This window comes from Eublepharis macularius, chromosome 9 (genome assembly GCF_028583425.1).
Source record: "Eublepharis macularius isolate TG4126 chromosome 9, MPM_Emac_v1.0, whole genome shotgun sequence".
Lineage (NCBI taxonomy): Eukaryota > Metazoa > Chordata > Lepidosauria > Squamata > Eublepharidae > Eublepharis > Eublepharis macularius.
The window spans coordinates 78369776-78388280 of record NC_072798.1 but is presented as its reverse complement, the minus strand read 5'-3'; the positions used below and the strand labels follow the sequence as shown (position 1 = coordinate 78388280).

Here is an 18505-nt window from a genome sequence, read left to right as displayed (position 1 = left end):
GGAGTGTGGGTGCTGGGGGTTGTGGGGTGTTTAAAGGGCCTTGCCCCTTGCATATGACAGGAAAGGGCCCTCTAAACTATCAGCTGGGAATCCCCCCACCATCTGCTAGCTGATAGTTTAAAAGGATCTTTAAAGGGACACGAACTCTGAACATGTTCATTAAGGGGACATGTTCGGTTCTGTTTGTTGTTTGTGGACAGCAACGAACAATGAATAGGGTGTTCGGAATTTTTCCCCCATTTGTGCCCATGTCTACTCTTAAGTGTCAAAATATTCCAGTCTATTAAGGTGGTTTATAGGTTCATCTTTTATAGCATGACTCTCACATGTAACACATTATCTGTGGTTATGTACTTTTTTCTAAGCTTCCTTTGTGAAGACTGCTAATAACAAAAGCAGACTGCAGAAAGTTCTATTATGGCAAATGAGATTTAATATAAATTCCTCAGAGATATTAAAATTTCTTTCCATTAATAGTTTGTTTTTCCTGCTTTTTTCTCTATGATTTTCAGATCAATACCTAATATTGTTTCCATCCATTAAAAGATTCAAATGCATGCCCGATTTGTGTGATTTTAAATTAATTGTTTGTGTGTTTTAAGGTTTTTTAAATCAAAGTGCTATATCCTGATACTTCTGAAGTTGTTTGTGCACTATAGAGGATGTGCATAATTTTGCACTGTAGGAGATGTGCATAATTTTATTTTTAATGCATGAATTGAGGATTTGGATTTTTCTCAGTATTTGAATGTAGAAGTGGTGAATACTTTTGCACAATGGCACTGTAAAATATGAAATTCACAAGCTAAGAACAATCATAGAGAATTTTAACTTCCCATCCAATAATCTACTACTATAAACAAAGAACCAGGAAGCAGCAATGAAATGTTACAGCACTACAGGGAGAAATCGTAGAATGAACATAATCACTTCATAGGGAAAGTGCAACAGAAACCACAGAATATCACAAAACCAGCCAGAGTAATCTTTTTTGCAGCACTTGAACACGTGAGCAAACTTCCTCATGTTTCCCACAGGGTAAGCTATACAATCAAAGATCAATCTTATTCTCTTTTCAATTCCATAAAGGAGTTGATAACGTTTAAGATTAAGTTTACATCAAACAAATAAAAGTTTACAGAGCATTGTGAGATGACCAGTAAAAAAATAGAGAAGCGGAAATTGATTTAAAAGAACTGATTATTGTTGGAGTTGAATACAATTACTACAATTACTACGGCATTTCACAATAAGCATTTATACAAATGTGCAATGTCTATATCTGAAAATATATTTCTTAACTTCTGGAACTGCTTTATATAAACTCTTTTATCTCCAGTTGGGAGAAACACCCTCTCTCAAGGAAATAAGCAAATAGTTCAAAACATACCATACCTTTCAAATATTTCTTTTTCTGTTAACATGTCTAAATAACCAAAAGGGGAATCCAAGAGATACAGATCAGCATCTTTATACACTGCTCTAAATGAAAGACACAAAATTAAAATTTCCCATTAAACTTAAGTACCTAAAGTTAAAATGTTCTATAAATTGATGGCTTAGAATATTTTCTCAGAAAATCTTTTGATTATCTGTAATAGGATTATATTTAAATGTCACATCACTGACATTAAGATGGGATGTGCACAAACCATCTTCACAGCAGACTCTTGAGAGTGATGCCTCTTTCCTTTCTCCAGCCTTCTTACCTGAAGAAGCCCAGTAAGAAACTGGCTACCTGTGATGTATGAATGCATGTGCATGTATGAAGATGTTAGCGTTAACAGAAATTCGTTTCTAACTGGGACTCTCCATGTGAAAAAGGAAGGGATAAGGTGAAAGTCCAAGGCCAGCACGAAGGAAGATTCACACACACCCTTGCTTATAGTTGGTTAAAAGGGACCTATAAATGCAAAGTATGTTTATTATTACAATCACACAGACTAACATCTGCTATTAAACTTTAGCCGTAATAGTAAAGATTAGAGATGGGCATGAACCGAAATACGAACCAAAATTAAGCACGAACCAGGCCGGTTTGTGGTTTACAAACCACGGTTCATCAGATCCCATTTCTGACAAACTGCCACGAACTTTAGGCTGGTTCATTTTGGTTCGTTTTTTGGTTCATCACTGCAGACAGCCTGGTGCCAATCAATCAGTTTCCTAAGCAACAGGGGATGGACTTCCTGCAGACCTTCTGCTGGTCCGGAAGTGAACTTCTGCTGGTCTGGAAGTGATTATTTTCTGACCTGGATGTGACATTTTCACGAACCAAATGAACTAGTTCGCAAACCTGGGGCAGGTTTGTGAAAGTTCATGGTTCGTGAAATTTGACGAACCACGAACCACATGGTTTGGTTTTTTTCCGGTTCGTGCCCATCTCTAGTAAAGATCAGTAACCTCCAAGTAACTGTAACTTCAACTGTAACTTAGCTGGTAAAATCAAAACATTCTACTATGCTTGAAGATCACTTCCTCAACAACTAATTCCTTTTAACTTGCCCTTTGTTTCTGGGTGTTGTAGCATTTCATACTGCTATACTCTAAATGTGAACAAACTATACATTTGCAGAGGGTGTGATAGCTTTGTAGGTTGATGTTTTAGCATGTGGGCAAAGTAGTCCCTTGATAAATAAATCTGCAGTCCTGAGCAGAGGTCTATTTTTCTAAGCCCATTGACTTCAATGGACTTTGACGGGTGTAACTCTGTTTAGGATTGTATGCAGAGAGCTTAAATTTGCTGAGGAACAGCATGAGGACTTTCTATCACAAGCGTGATGGAAGTTTTGTGCCTCCCAGATGTATGCCAGCTCTTTTCTGTTTGTGACCTCAACATGCAGGGAGAAGAGTATGAAGTCTCTCCCTCGACACCCAACCTGTTTCTGCATCTTCAAACCATGCCGTGGAGCTGCTATTGGATCCATTGTGAAACTTACGTGTAGCCATGTATGTAATGTGATTTTTACAGTGCAGCGAATAGTGGCTCCATCAGACTCCATCAGGATTTTCTAATGTGTAAATAAATCCTGAACTGCCATGTCTTAGATCAGAAAAAATTAGAACAACGTTGCAAGCATCACATCTGCCTACACTGCTGCAACTTCTGGCTGCTCGGCTTGTTGTGAATATGAGTGTGATAGGTGGGTCAGCTGTATGCTACACTTTTGTCAACAATATATCAAGCACATCAGCTTATATTAAAAATTGCAGACTTTTTAATGTATTAAGGCAAGATAGTAACCTTGTAGTTAGTAATAAAATAGAAAAATGAACTGCAGGATTATTTCTGATGTCTGTCTTTAAATAGCAGCAGTTAGAAAATTCTGCATTTTTATACCATAAAAGTCCTATTTACACTTTTTTTTCAACTTAGCAGGGAACGAGTGAGGCAAGGATAATTTTTTAGATTAATTGTAAGAAAACACTCAAGGCATTGAATTGACAAACCAAGTTTCTCCTCTTATATGTGAATGCAACATTTCCATTGAATTCAATAAGAGATTGTATTCTGATATCAAAATCCTATGGGCCACATTTATTGAAAACATCATAGGTTTATTTCTACTCACCTGGCTAGGGAGATTCTTGCTCGCTGACCTCCACTGAGGGTGATTCCACCTTCACCCAAAACTGTGTCATCTTTCTCTAGAAACTTTGAAATGTCCTATTAAAATGTTTTAAAAGGAAATATACATTTTCTGTTTTCAAAATCCACCAGGACTTCTTAAATTCTACTATAGTGAGCATCCATACATCAGGAAAGTCGTAGCTAAGAATCAGTTCCCATAGCCATTTCAGCGTGTCAGGATTTTTTTGTTTGTATTGATGTGCTTGTTGAAAGTGAAGACCGACTGACAGCACATTTTGAGCCAAACTTAAGAGTGGGACACAAAGACACATGGATAATTGTGCAAACTTACTACCAGATCAATTGAGAAATATCATTTAGAGGACAATGATCACTCATTTTCTACATCTCTAAATCATAAGGATTCTGTATTGCAATTACCCAACCCAGTATCAAAGCACCAACTGTAGTTTTCTGTAGGCATGACCCAACTTCAAGTTAGAAAGTAAGCTGAATATTGTGATAATGAGTGAAAGCTTAATATTCCAATATCCTAAATATATTCGTGAGCCTCGTTTGTTCTATTGTAGTCATATCATTTGGTTAACTGCTTTCTCTTCTATAGCCAACTTTCTGCCTCCATCCTCTTTCACCATGTCTAAGCCATAGATGACTCATCATAGCACCTTGGATGTTGTCTTAACATTTTGGGGGGGTTTTTTATGTCAAATTGATTTTTTTTTTAACTTAGCTTTATCTCATATAAATTCAAAAGTGTTATACTATATCTGCTTTCAGAGGAGTGTCTAATCATGAAGTCAGAAAGTTTCTGCCAACAATCACTTGGAACAAGAAACAGCTACAAGTCCCCCTTAATGAGGCCAAAGTGGTACAGTAGTTGGAAAGATAAGAATCTGAGAGCTAAACTACAAGAGACAAATTACACGAGGACACACACATGAAGGGAGTCGCAATGTTAGCTGGGAAGCTCAGTTTTGAAAGACAGATCAGAAGGCTCTGTCAATTTCCCTCTCTACAGAGCCAGCAAAGAGTGCTCCTCAGAGGGTTTGTTAATTTCCTTTTTGCCTCCCTAAGGCTCTGCCAGTTTCACCTCCCCTTCTAGGAGGCAAAGAAGAAATAAACAAACCCTCTGAGGAGCGATCTTTGTGGCTCTGTAGAGAGGGGAATTGACAGAGCCTTCCAATCTGTCTTAAAACTTAGCTTCCTGGCTAACTTTGTAACTCCCTTCACGTGCGCATCCTTGTGTAATTCGTCTCTTATAGTTTAGCTCTGAGAGACCCAGATTAAAATCCCCGTTTCTGCCGTGGAAGCTTTCTGGGTACCCTTGGGTCAGTCACTCTCTCTCTCAGGCTTCTTGCTAGGCTAGGATAATGCTGTTGCATGCAACCTAATAGTTGATCCCTATGTTTCCTCTTCTAGAGCTTCTTTATGCCCCTGTCAATCAACACAATCAAAGAGAAAGCAGCTTCTGGCATGCCTCCAGCCTCTGCAACAAATCAGTATCTTTCTTATTTCAACTTACAGCTCAGGTACTTTCTAAGTGCAATGTTAAATATTTATCTTGTTGGCAGTCAACAGCTCTCAAATCAGGTAATGTTTACTTTAGGGGTGTCACAAGGGATAGCAGCCTGAATTCTCTCAGATACTGGCTTTATGAGAATTATTTTGCATGACCAAAAATGTCTTGAATAAAAGCAATATTTATGGGATTACATAATTTAAAAATAAACATCTGAAGAATGAACATAGGTGGCCCAAGGGAGGTACCTAATGTGCTCATAGGAATATTGGCCTTGAAAACGTGCTAGGCATGTGTGCAGCAACAGTCCTCTACTGTTTCTTTCCTCTATCCAATATTACACCAGACCGTTCTTAACAAATAAGAGTCTTGAGGGCCAAACTGCAAGTGACAGCAGCCATGGATCCATCCCATGGCCATTAATGCCATTTGAAAAGCAGTTGTAATTCTTTAAAAATTGCTGCAAGGCCCTGATCTCCTGTCCCCCCCTCCCCATGACATTTCAGGTGCCAAAACATCTCTCCCCCCCCCATTGTTGTCACTTGTAGTTTGGGCCTGAGTAACCCCAGTATTTTCATCAGCCCTCCCACCACAGCTCACTGAAACCATCCAGCAATCTTTACAGTTGAACTATTTGCTGAAAATGTGTAAAAATACCCTCAACACACTGAACATAAATAATGTGGTTTATATGGGTTGATGAAATAGGTATATAGGTGACACTTATCAAGTATTTAAATTTTCCTTCAACCATACTATGATTACTGCAAAAATCCCAAATGATGGGTATAGGTTGCAGCACCGTCCTAAGCAGAGTTGAACTCAGTGAGCTTAGAAAGGTGTCACTGCTGAGGATGCTAGCTGACTGACTCCTGTTCAAAGCTGGTGGTTCCAGTAGGTGAGACTTAAATACAACTATTTATGAATCCCTTTATTAAATGTTTAGTAACTATTCAAATTGGGCACTATCTTTACCCATATATAATCTATCTCATGTTAGAACCTCCTTTCTCCTGGGTGCTCAGAGTATAGTATATGGCTCTCCACTCTTAATTTTATCAAGAGTGCTGTGAGGTGTGGGGTTCATCATGACCTTAAGGGCCATGGGATCAGTTTGTCTCAGCCCACCTTACCCCAGCTGTGGCACGAGGCATCACTGGTGGGTAGCTATGAGGGTCAGCTGATCTGAGAGGAGACAGCAGGAGCTACTTACCACGCTGTGCCATCCCCTTGGCATGCATTTTTCTGCTGCACTTGACAGAGAAGGAGATAACTCCCTTTTGTGGCAGGCTTAGGGTGGGCTGCTCAGGATAGGTAGGGTTAATCGGCAAACACCCAGAAGCATCATGGTGATGGGGAGCATGTCCAGAACAGGCCATCACAGGCCATGCAGCTGGGTGGTGCTGTGAAGGAGGGCCCTTGGTGCTGAGCATCATCTCTTGAACCTCGTAGGTGCCTTGCAGCCCATCAGGGGAGGCAGATGGCGCTGGGCATCTCTCAGCACAGATCGGCTGTGCAGGCTGGGATAAACAAGGCTGGCGAAAACACTACCCGCGTTTGGAGCCAAGGTGGACTTGCCTGGTGGGCACCCAAGGAGGTTGCCTAGTGCAGCCTGCCCTCCAAATAGTCACCTTATGTTCAAATATAAGAAGTGATGTAGATCAGCCATTTAAATAATTAAATATATGAACATAAATAAACAACTAGCTGACCCCACATAATCGTGTATTTATCCTGGCATGTCACATATGGGGGTACTGGGGCAAAAGTCAAGATGAGAGAAATGGTGATTGGCCGAAGGTCATCCTTAGAGCTTCTTTGCTAGCAGTGAGTGTACTCAGGTCTCCCTAGTGCTAATAACACTTACTAATTGTTTCACAGCACTGAATCTACAAATAAGCTCCAAACATGGTTGATAAGCATTTGGCCATTAATTCTGGTAAAGCTAAAATGTGATCAACAGCTTTAATAAACTGCACTTAAGGGTGATGGGCAATTATGCATATTATTGCAATGATAAGCATTTGGAAAAACTAAGGAAAGCACATATTGGTACTGCAAATGATTCTTGAATGACATTTGCAGATGCCTTTGTGCTAAATTTTAAGTAAAAAGGGTCCACAGATGTGTCAGGCTTCCCTAAATGCAAGACTCACATGCGGATATAACAAGTACCCCCCCAAAAAATCACACCTTGACTTAGCTGATCTAATTGTTTTTGATATTTATTATATAAGAAAAGAGTGTATTGATTATATTGTTCTGGAATACAGCATATGACAACCGTATCTATTTTTTTAATCTGTGCTACCAAAACAAGTCTGTGAATGCCTTAAAAATGTATTATTGTTACAAGAGTGGAACGTTATGCAAAAGCTTTCTGTAATACACTTTTCCACACACGTGACTGACTCCTGATATTCTCAGCAGTCAGTCCCCAAGCATTGGAATCAGTTTGGATATGGTTCTTCTGCACATCTGCTCTCCCTTTGCACGCACATCTTTTTTATTTTTTGCACATACTTATAATGTTATATCAGTATAAGGGTTGAATTTTTAAAAGATTGAAAATGGACACATGGGGAAATCTTTGCATGGGGAAGCTTAAAAGGAAAGCAGCTCTGCCACCTATACCTAAGCCCCTGCCCCCGCCTCACAGTCCAAAACGGAAAACCTTACCCAGGTTGGCCCAGAGCTATGAGCCGAAGGCCAGCACCATCAAGGCAAACCAGTCTCTGTTGGTATGGATCCTGGAGCAACAATGGCTATGTACTTTTCAAACTACACTGCTTTTTCTGGCACAAGAAGTGGCTATTCCCCCTCCATGGGGCCCTTAGGGCTTTTGCATTTTTTTTAAAAAAAATCATTTTTAACAACAATACATGCAGCAATTTCTCTGAATCCCCATCTTTCATTTTTTTTAAAAAAGCAACTCTCTAGCCCCTTCTCTTGCAGAGATATAAAGAAAAAGGCATATCTCCACAATGGATTTTTTTTAAAAAAAATGAAAACTGGGAATTCAGAGAATCTGCATGTATTGTTCCAATGGCAGGTCAATATAATGCTATTAACATGACAATTAAAAGAGAGAGAAAACAAACTAGGAGGGAGGGGAAGCAAGGTGGGAGAGGAATGATTCGATGGTGATGAATATCCAGTTATGGAAAAGTGAGTTGGAGGTGGGTAGGAGAAGGCAGGATAAACAAAACCAAAACAGACATTGTGCATGAGGGGGGAAAAATCTACTCAAAATCAGGTTCCAGAAAAAGACCAGGGCAAGAGTGGTCTGAAAAGAACCGGGGGGAAAAAACTGGGGGGGGAGGGGGGCAAAAACTAAAGGCAAAAAAATGTGCGTGGAAATCAGGGGATAAATCAAAGCACGATGGGACCAGAACCAACAGGGAAAAACTGAGCAGAAAACTCCATTATATCTGACAGTAAAAGAACAGGCAGCTTGATTCTCCAAGCAATGTCCAACACTGTATGTTACCTAAAAGTGCATACTTCAGCAGGGCTGCTGAAGAGAAAAAAACCTAAAATAATATGATCTGATAGTGCCTTCCTAAGCAGAGCTTCCCCTTCTCCCTTGAAGTCAACGGGCTTAGAAGGTTGTAACTCCGCTTTGGATGGCACTATAAATTATTTCAGCGCAATCTTAAGAAGAGTTACTCTTCTTAGTATTGCACTGTTTGTCTACTAAATACCACAGTATACAAATGAGAGTGTTAGTTACACTCCATTTACTTGGTCAATCGTATCTAAAAGACAAAAACGAAACAATATAAAATTTAAATGCAAAAAATGCTAAATGGTTAATATTCTATCACGACAGTCAAGGTCCTGATATTTCATTTTTCAATCAAAGATTATCATTACTAAGTTATAGCTTATATGCTAAAGGCAGGGATATCGATATTTTAAATAAAATAAATAATAATTAATGAACAATGAAACTGAAGCTAAAGTTTCCAGTTCTAAGCTTTGAGAGGCTACCTGTCCAATTGCATAGAAGGGAAATATCCCACCTTGTGCTGTTTCTCCCATCTTTACAACTCCATTATTTTACAGCAGACAAGTGTAGTAGCAGATTGTAAAGAATATACAGAACTAAATGAAAAGAAACCATATATTAGATAGCAGTAACTGAAAATGCTTGACCTCAGGTCATTGGGAATATGAGGGCTTTATTTTAATCTCATCATTTAATCTCCTATTCATAGTGCAAGCCTAAACAGAGCCACACCCTTCTAGTTTCTTTGTAGTCAATGGGCTTAGAATAGTTTCTGTTTAGGAAGGCACTGTAACGTCAGTTAAATTGGCTCACTGGGGATTAATGCCGCCACTTTCAAAAGAGCACCCAGAACTTTACCAAAAAAACCCTCCCTAGATAATTGTCTCCAGTAACTCCCTACAACGGAAATAATGCTTGAACTTTGGAAATCATTCAGAAAATAATTTAAACAATATTTTAAGCATGGCCAGGAAGAGTGGAAGAGGTAACCCATGATTGTTTAGCTTACTAATAAGACAATCAGTTTTTCGTCACGGTGTATAAATTGCTGGCTGCACATTCCTCTTATTAAGGGGTTGTCTAATCATACACAGCAAAGTATGAGTTCCACAACTGAATGATAAAGCAACACAAATTCAGGTAAGAAAAAGAAGAGCAGAAAACCTCTGAAGTTATTAACTCAGAGACATTCAAGGTTTATTCAAGTATGTAGTCGAGTTTTCTGCACTTTGAATCACAATTTCTGAAATCTGTTTTGAAAGGCGCACAAATTCCAACTAATATTTTGAGGGTGACTCAGAATATATTTGGGTATTTGTATGCGATTCTATCTACAAAGATTCAAACCTGTAAGTCAGTCCTTGTCGTGCAAATTTTATATAACTCTCACTTTTAAAATGTGATGGTCTCAGAATCATGCAATAGTCATCACAGATTGGAACTTCAATCAACAAATCATTTAAACTAGTATAATTTCACTTAAATAATCTTTGCCACATTTCAGATGTTTACGCTATGGTAGTATACTAGACTCAGTATACTAGGAGACTTATGTGGCTTGAAAGAGGTCCTTTGAATGACAAAACTACACACTGCGCAGACTATAGTGATGAATTGCACAGAAGCCCAGATTGTGTGATGTGTTTCCACACTTTGTGCAGATGCTCGTGTAGAGAGCCCAGTTCCAAATGAGGGACTATCTGCATGATGGAGGCCACCCTGGAGTGCATCAATGAACTGGCATTTAAAGTCAGTGAAGTTGTAGTACATTGACCTTCCCAGCTTGTCATTCTAGGAGGCACTGAAATTCAGCAAAAAAACTTCTACTGGAAAGCCATGTGCTACAACATGTGTTCTGGATGAAGGAGCGTATACATGGGTCATTACCTTCCTCTGCCTTTTGCTAGTCATGCTACAGCATTATGGAGTGCTAAACCAGAAGCTGCCCAGCACCCAGCCAAGAACATAGAAACGCTGACCCTGGGCTCTCTTCCAGCTCTGTGTTTCTATGTTCTTGTCCAACCATCTGCACAATGCATGAAATTCACACTACCTCCTCACTCCCCCAGTGACCCCTGCTCAATGCCCAAAAGAAGGCAAAGAATCTTCCCTGGCCAATATGGCATGCAAGAAAATTCCTTCCTGACCCCAAAGTGGTGATCAGCATTTCTAGGCACATAAGAAAGGACCACAAGCATAGGTTCATCCCTTCCTCTCAGGATGTGCGTAAGTTCATACTGAGATGGCCATCTAGCCTCTGCTTAAAAACCTCCATAGATGGTTGACATGAAGGCTGAGACAGACAAAAAAGAGCCAGAGCCTACTGTGGCATCAACCCCAATGCATGATCAGGATCAGCCACCTCATACAAGGGACAGTCCCCAATATCTTCAAGACTGGGTAAGCAAGGGATGAAGGGTGCAGTGTATTGCAGTGTATCGGTCCTCTTAGCTTGGCATACTAAGGAACCTTTAATTGCTTATGACAAAGATTATTCTTAAAGACTTTATTCATTGTGGATGTCAATAGGATCCCAGATGAAATCCTACAGCTACCTCAAAAATCTATTTATTTATTTATTTGCATCATTTATTTATTTATTTACGTCATTTATAGTCCGCCTTTCTCACTGAGACTCAAGGCAGATTACACAGTATGAGGTTAATACAATCAGTATCAAGTAAGTACATTTCACTACAATACCATAAGGTAAACATATACAAGTTTAAAGACATAGCATTAGCAAGGATCCAAGACATAGGCTGCTTCCACACACATTGGATAATCCTCTTTCAATACTCTTTAGTGAACATTTGGAACTGCTTTTCCATGTGTGGAACAAAAAATCCACTTCCAAAGGATTGCTAAAGTGCATTGAAAGTGCATTATTCAACATGTGTGGAAATGGCCATAGTAGAGATACTGAAGCAAAACATAATCAATTCTAGGACTGACATTAGACAGCATGGAGCGCTGGTTGTACATAGGAGTACATATTTAAAGCAGCAGATAATATATGAGACAAAAATGGTGATAAAGTCTATGATACCCAACTTGTTAGTGAAGCACCTGAGACCCCATCCCTACAGTGCAGCCCTCCCATTTGAGTAAAAAGCCTTTTTGAATAGTTTGGTTTTGCATTTATTGAGAAGAAAACAGCACAATTTTGACACATTCCTGGTTCCACCCAAAATATTTTTGGGGATGAGTAGTACTACTAGGGAGGTTTTTCTACACACTAAATCAGACTCTAACAAGCAAAATGTTCCACCCTGTAGAATGTGCTGTTTGATACTGTCCTACAGAGTCAAATTCTGATATCTCAAACCCAGAAAGTTATGTCAGCTATTTGCCTGCTCTTTCCATCTAAGCATATTTGCATTAGATAAAGCTACCTCACACACCTCCTGTAATTCCTCAAGTGAGTTTTAAAGATTAATGTTTTGGAAATGAATTACATACCGTTCAAAAGAGACAGGAGGACCTATTAACAAACAAGCTTCTTAACCCAAAGTTGTCCAGCCATGGCTTAAATGGGAAAAGGGAATCGTTTTTTAATTTCCCATGGAAATGATGGCCTTTGTAAAAAGACCCGGTACTACGTATTCTGCTGACTCCCACAAATCATGATTCCTCAAGTACCAGACCCCTGTACAAGTAACAAAATTCTCAAAACAGGCCCACAACGACTAATAATGAAAGTTCTGCAAACAAAGGAAAACCTCCAGGTTCACAGGAAAAATCTAAATTTATAAAAAGAAAAGCAATTTTGATGTAAGAAAACCCCCTCCAACAACTGACCAATAACATTTGTAGTTCCTTGTGCACAATCTATAGGTATGCAGATGAAAAATGGGCCAGAAGAAAATAATTGTTCACATGACTGGGTTCTCACATGAGCAGGTTGGCATTAGAAGTGGAAAATCACAGAAGACTACAGTACTAGAGATGGGCACGATCCGAATTACGATCCAAAAAACCCCACGATAATGGTGATCATGCGATCGTGACTCAGCGGATCATGATCAGCCACGGCCAACAATCCAGCGATCGGGAGGGGGGCTGGATCAGGGCTGGATCGTGCTCGGATCGGGAAGCCAGACATTCAGGCGCCAGTAATCTATTCCCAGGGCAACGGAGCCAGGGGAATGCCTGAGCTGTGTTTCCCCTCCTTCTGTTGCCCAGGAAACCCGAATAGAAGCCCAGCTTTCCTTGATCAGCAGGGCTTCCTTCCAACCACGGAGCAGCAAAGCAGTCACCAGTTGGGAGAAGACACCCAGGGGAGGGAAGGGGAAGGGGGTGTTCTGTAGCCATGGGCACTCCAATTTCATCCCTGCAAACCCTGATAGGCAGCTCTGATGGCCAAACACAGAAGGCCAAACACAAACACAGATGCCGCCGGCATCACCCACTGTTCTTTTCTCACCAGCGCGCTCCCTTTTGGCCTGGCGGGCGGGCACATGGGGGTGCTGCCGGCGAGCAGCCAGACCCCCTGCCCCCTGAGGGGAGGCAGCTCGTCGCCGTCTCCCCGTGGCCGGTGGCCACCGCCAACACTCACCTTCCCACATAGCTGGGAATAGCAGCGCACCCCACTTTGGCCTCCACGATCCACGATCCACAGATCAGGAACAGGAGATGATCAGTGTGGATCGTTTAGTCAGGATTGTCACTGGCACCGATCCACGATCAGCTGGATCGGCAATTTTTTTGGGATTGTGCCCATCTCTATACAGTACAGCTTCTATGAGAAAGGATTTCCAGTTCTGACTTGTATGCACATAAAGAAGTTGATCTCAAATTTTCCATGAGTTCCATCCTCTGTTGTTACATAATAATGACAACCAAGCTTCTTTTCTCAGCCAAATCATTACCCATGCATATACGATCCCTGTCTTTATGACCCATAAGCCAATTAATGTTTAGAGCTTCCTCTAATGTTTAGAGTTTATCAATATGGGTTGGCCTTTGCTCTAAAAAATTTGAACCAATCAAAAAAATTACAAATGGCAATGAGAATGCAGCAGGAAAGTAAAAAATATTTAAAACTAACCTCTTCTAATTGACAGGCTTTGATGACACTCTTGTATCGGAATTCATCGTAGGAAACCCCAAATATGATGTTTTCTTTAATTGTTCCAGGCATAATCCAGGATACTTGAGGACAAAAGGAAATCCTTCCACTGTGCTTAATTTTACCTTCCAAAGGCTCCAGTTCTCCCATGATCAACATCAGCAGAGAAGTCTGTTCATTCAATGAGTAAAATTAATTAACATTATCTGTACAATGCCTGCAACAGGCCTATCGGCCATGATTATTCTCTGATTCCTATTACATTCAATGAACATGGCTGAACCAAAGTTAAGCACTTTTAAGTCTAATAAACAGATATAAGAAGGTATTCAGAAATCTCCATTGGAATCAGTGAGCCTTAAAATTGCTTCTCAGACTGGAACGCAGGCCCAGTAAATGTTCACAGCACAGAACTGCAAAGGACGGATATCACCTAATACTTTGTATTCCTAATTGTGACACAATTTATACAATCTTTTACCTATTAAATAGGCATTAGGTACTGGATTTAAAGTACATCACTGGGTTTAAAATAATATTCCTCTACCATCTCATATTAACCCCCAAATCATTTCATAATAGCAGGAACTGTAACCAACCTAGAACTCTTCATACTTCATCAGCCCTTCTTATTACACCAGAATAATACCACAAGTATCTATCAACATCAGTTCTGGAGTAGCAAAATCTTCCCAAAACTATCAGGTAAGCTGCACCTTATGTTTGCTGTAATGGGATCCCCCTAAAATAGGTGGCTGTTATCCTATAACGATAAATGTGCCTAAGAGAAATAGTTAGGAGGGGACCAGATGAGGTTTGCCAATATCAGGACTAATTTACCCCTTAATCAGAAATATAAATAAGATCCCTTTAGAGTATTTTGGAACTTAGGAGCTTTATTTTCTATATACCTGCAGTATAATATGGAACGAGAAAATATAAAAGATTTAAAACAAATGTCATAAGCTCCTGATGTCGTATGAAAAAATAATATCAACAAATGAGAAAATGTAAAAGATTTTTAAAAGTGCCATGAACTCCTATCAATCAGTTTGACAGCAGAAACTGATAGGGCACAGTAGCACATTCCTACCGATACAGGTCAAAATTCGTAATGATGAAACACAAAGCATGAGAAGCCTTTGCTAGTTGATGCTAGACCCAGCCCAGATACTGGCTTATTCATAATGTGTCTTATGTGAAACTCTTGACACCTAGAAGGCCTAGTTAGACACTGGAGGTAAATGAATTATAACCACAGAGCTATGACTATCTGTGCGTCTGACAAAGAGAACTGTGGTTCTTGAAAGCTTATGCTTCAATAAAGTTGGTTAGTCTTAAAGGTGCTACTAGACTTTTTACTATTTTGCAACTACAGACTAACATGGCTAACTCCTCTGGATGTGTAGCCTTGAAAACTGTAATTTATTTGGGTATTTGTTTAATCAATCTTATTAACAACTTGGTTAGATCTGATATTTCCCTCTGTAAACCTTTGGACAAAAGCAGGGCCAGTAATTCATGCTTGGCCTTTCGGAAAGCTACTGATTGAAACTTCTGTTCTCCCTCACCATAATTTCAAAATTAATCAGTAACTAGCAAGTAACTGTATGGCATTTATTGGTCATTGAAAAGTTGAGTAATATCAGGAAGTATCATACAGGTTGTCAACTCAAAAGTACTGTAAATCAGCTTCTCACTACGTCCTTTTTCAATGCCGAGAAGGCCTTGAGAGATAGTAATACATTTATATAAATATCTTTCATTTGCTGCTTCCCAAGAAAGATACTATCAGGGACTCTAGTGATACAGCTGGGAATGTTTGGAGCAGAGGTTGAGCCCTAGACTGATGAGCTAACTAGAAGTCTGTGTCTTTAAGACTCCACGGGTATATAGAATGTCTACATTTACATTTTGGTCAAGCAAAAGGCTTTTTGGTTGCTACATTCCCAAACCTGGTTCTAGGAAAAATCAGGGCTCATTTCGAGAGGGAACGTGCAAGAACGCAGTCACATGTCAGGTGGCCCCACCCACCTGACTCTCGGCCATTTTGGGCCCATTTCAGCCTGGATTAGGGCTGAAACAGCCCAGATCGGGCCTCTGACAGGTGGTGGATCACTCTCCCGTTCAGCAGCAGCCCGATCCTGACCATTTTGGGCCCCTTTTTGGCCAGTTTCAGCCCCTTTTTGCCATTTTGGGCCCTATTTCGGCCCTGAATAGCCAGGATTGGGTCCAAAACAGCCAGGATAGGTGATGTCAGGGGGCATGGCATATGCAAATCAGTTATGCTAATGACACACTTCCAATGATGGCAAGGGGCGTGGCATATGCTGATGAGTTATGCTAATGAGTTCCTCCAGCTCTTTTTCCACGAAATGACCCCTGGGAAAAATATACCTGTGGCCTTGTCATGAGCAACTATTACTGAAATCTCAGATTCTGTTGAAAGAAGGGCCACATTTTGGCTTGGTGGGTTCCATAAATGGAGTTTGCCCCCCTCTGCACGACAATCATGGTCCTTCTGAGCACAACTCAAAGGGCTCCTGGGCCTTTCCCCTTTATGATGGAGCAAAAACCTTCTTTTCAACATCAAGTGGAAACAGCACAGCGGCTTGCAGGCATAGCCTCCGTATGAAAGCTCTGTCCACAGTCATTTGGAGAGGGGAGCTAAGCTCTGCTTTCAGAATGGAGGAGATAAGTTTAATTCCTCCTTCCCACTTTCAACACTTTAATTGGCGTTTTTCTTTTGTTGTTAGTTCACACAGCTGAGCGATGGTGTCTTTTAACTGCAGTTCAGCTCTGAAGAGGGAAAGATGGGATTACCCAGTGTGTGTGGGGTTGTGGTAGTGTCAGGATTGTTGTTGCCTTGGCATTTCTGCATCAACACAACCAATTACAAATGGGGTCATGGGGGTGGGGGGGCAAGGACAGCAGCCACCATTCCCCTCACCACCATCTGATTTTTACTCTTCCACAGTGAGAGTTCTATTCCCGTTTCGCACCTCTGTGTGGAATGCCCCTTGTTTCACAGTGAAAAACACTAAACTTATTTAAATAGTAGGGTCCACAAAATGATTTTTGTGAACAGCAATTTATATACCTTCTGGCCTTCAAGAACGGAAAATGCCATTTCCTAAAAAACATGGAATCTTTAAAGGCATTAAAAATGGGCTGTTCGGAGAAGCTGAACTCATCCCGGGTCTTGAGGATGAATCGAACAACAATTTTCTGCCACATTTGTAAGCCAGCCCAGAATTCAAGCTTGGCAACTTTTCAAAACAATGCTTATCTCTAACATAAAAAACTTCAGAACACTTACTCCCTTGGTGAGATACTTCTCCAAGAATCAGTATGTATTGTAAATATTTTTATCTGGGGCTCTTCCTGTATTTTAAAAACCCAGTTCTTGTTACAAATGAAATTTTTATTATTTCCATATGCCATTTAGTAAGGAGCTGAATTAATATTCTGAATCTTAGGAGAAATCTCATATATATGAAAAGGAATATAGAGCAGCGAGCCAAAAATCTCACCTGTTAATAGCTGTTACAAATGACAGTAGCTCTTAAACAGAGAATAAAATCAGAAACTTCTACATTTTTTTTTAAATTGTGAAAAGTTTTTGCTAGTTCCTCAGAAATGAAGTGGGGCTGCACATATGTTGTGAAGGCACTATCATTTGTTTAATGTTGGGAATATGAAATTTGTATTAGCAACAGTCAGGGCTTTTCTTCAGGGAAAAGAGGTAGTGGAACTCAGAGCAGAACCACAAGTGACAAAAGGCACAGATTGGACACTTGTCTGCTTCCCTCAAGTTTTGATGGGAAATGTAGGCAACTTGGCGGAATGTTGGACAAGTGACAGTTGAAAAGTCCATTGGACAGCAGTCAGAGAGCGAAGCTGCGAGACCAGGATGCCTACATTTCCCATCAAAACTTGAGGGAAGCAGACAAGTGTCCAATCTGTGCCTTTTGTCACTTGTGGTTCTGCTCTCAGTGGGTTGCCCTCGGAGAAAATGGTCACATGGCTGGTGGCCCCGCCCCCTGATCTCCAGACAGAGGGGAGTTTAGATTGCCCTCTGCGCCGCCAAGCAGCATGGAGGACAATCTAAACGCCCCTCTGTCGGGAGATCAGGGAACGGGGCCACCAGCCATGTGACCATTTTCAAGAGGTTCCGGAACTCCGTTTCACTGCATTCCAGCTGAAAAAAAGCCCTGGCAACAGTTCAGTGGTAGAGCATATGCTTTGCATGTCGAAGATCCCTGACTTCTCTATTTCCAAGATCTTGGGCAGAAAAGGTGGGAAATCCCTCTGTTTAAAACTCTAGATAACAACAGTCAGAACAGACAGTATTGGACTAGACAGTCAAATGGGCTCAGGTTGTATAAGACAAATTCATATAGTCATACATAAAGAGTTGAAACGGATGGGAACCCAGCTGGCATTTTCACATGGAATGTATAGAGAAGCTTGTCAAGTGGTGAAGGGTGGGGGGAGAATGCATCTGCCAAGCTAGCTATGCAGATCTCTGAACAATGCCTTTAAGAATTACTGACATTTTTTCTTTTCCAATTTCTCTGTCTACCTCAACCCATCATTTTAACCTGTGAATTCTGTTTCGCATACACACAAAATACCACACCCAATTGCTTTACTATCAGAAATATATCTATGGCTGGAGCTAGATACATCTCTTCCGTGACCTTACCACCTCTAGCAATACAAAGCACATGACATGAGGATGGGCTGTATCCATGTATTATTGGATATTATTGGATTGTTACCGTATAGCTATCATTTTGCAATTGAGAA

General features: G+C 40.5%; 1 protein-coding gene across 1 annotated transcript in view; it reads right to left on the bottom strand.

Moving 5' to 3' along the window:
* Positions 1 to 18505, bottom strand: part of CFTR (CF transmembrane conductance regulator) — a 118830-nt gene that overhangs the window by 41190 nt on the left and 59135 nt on the right. Inside the window, exons 11-13 of the mRNA XM_054988978.1 lie at positions 13673 to 13864; positions 3573 to 3667; positions 1396 to 1482 (exon numbers count right to left, since the gene is read on the bottom strand). Of these exons, the coding sequence (XP_054844953.1) occupies positions 1396 to 1482; positions 3573 to 3667; positions 13673 to 13864 (374 nt within the window). The remainder of the gene's footprint in view (positions 1 to 1395; positions 1483 to 3572; positions 3668 to 13672; positions 13865 to 18505) is intronic.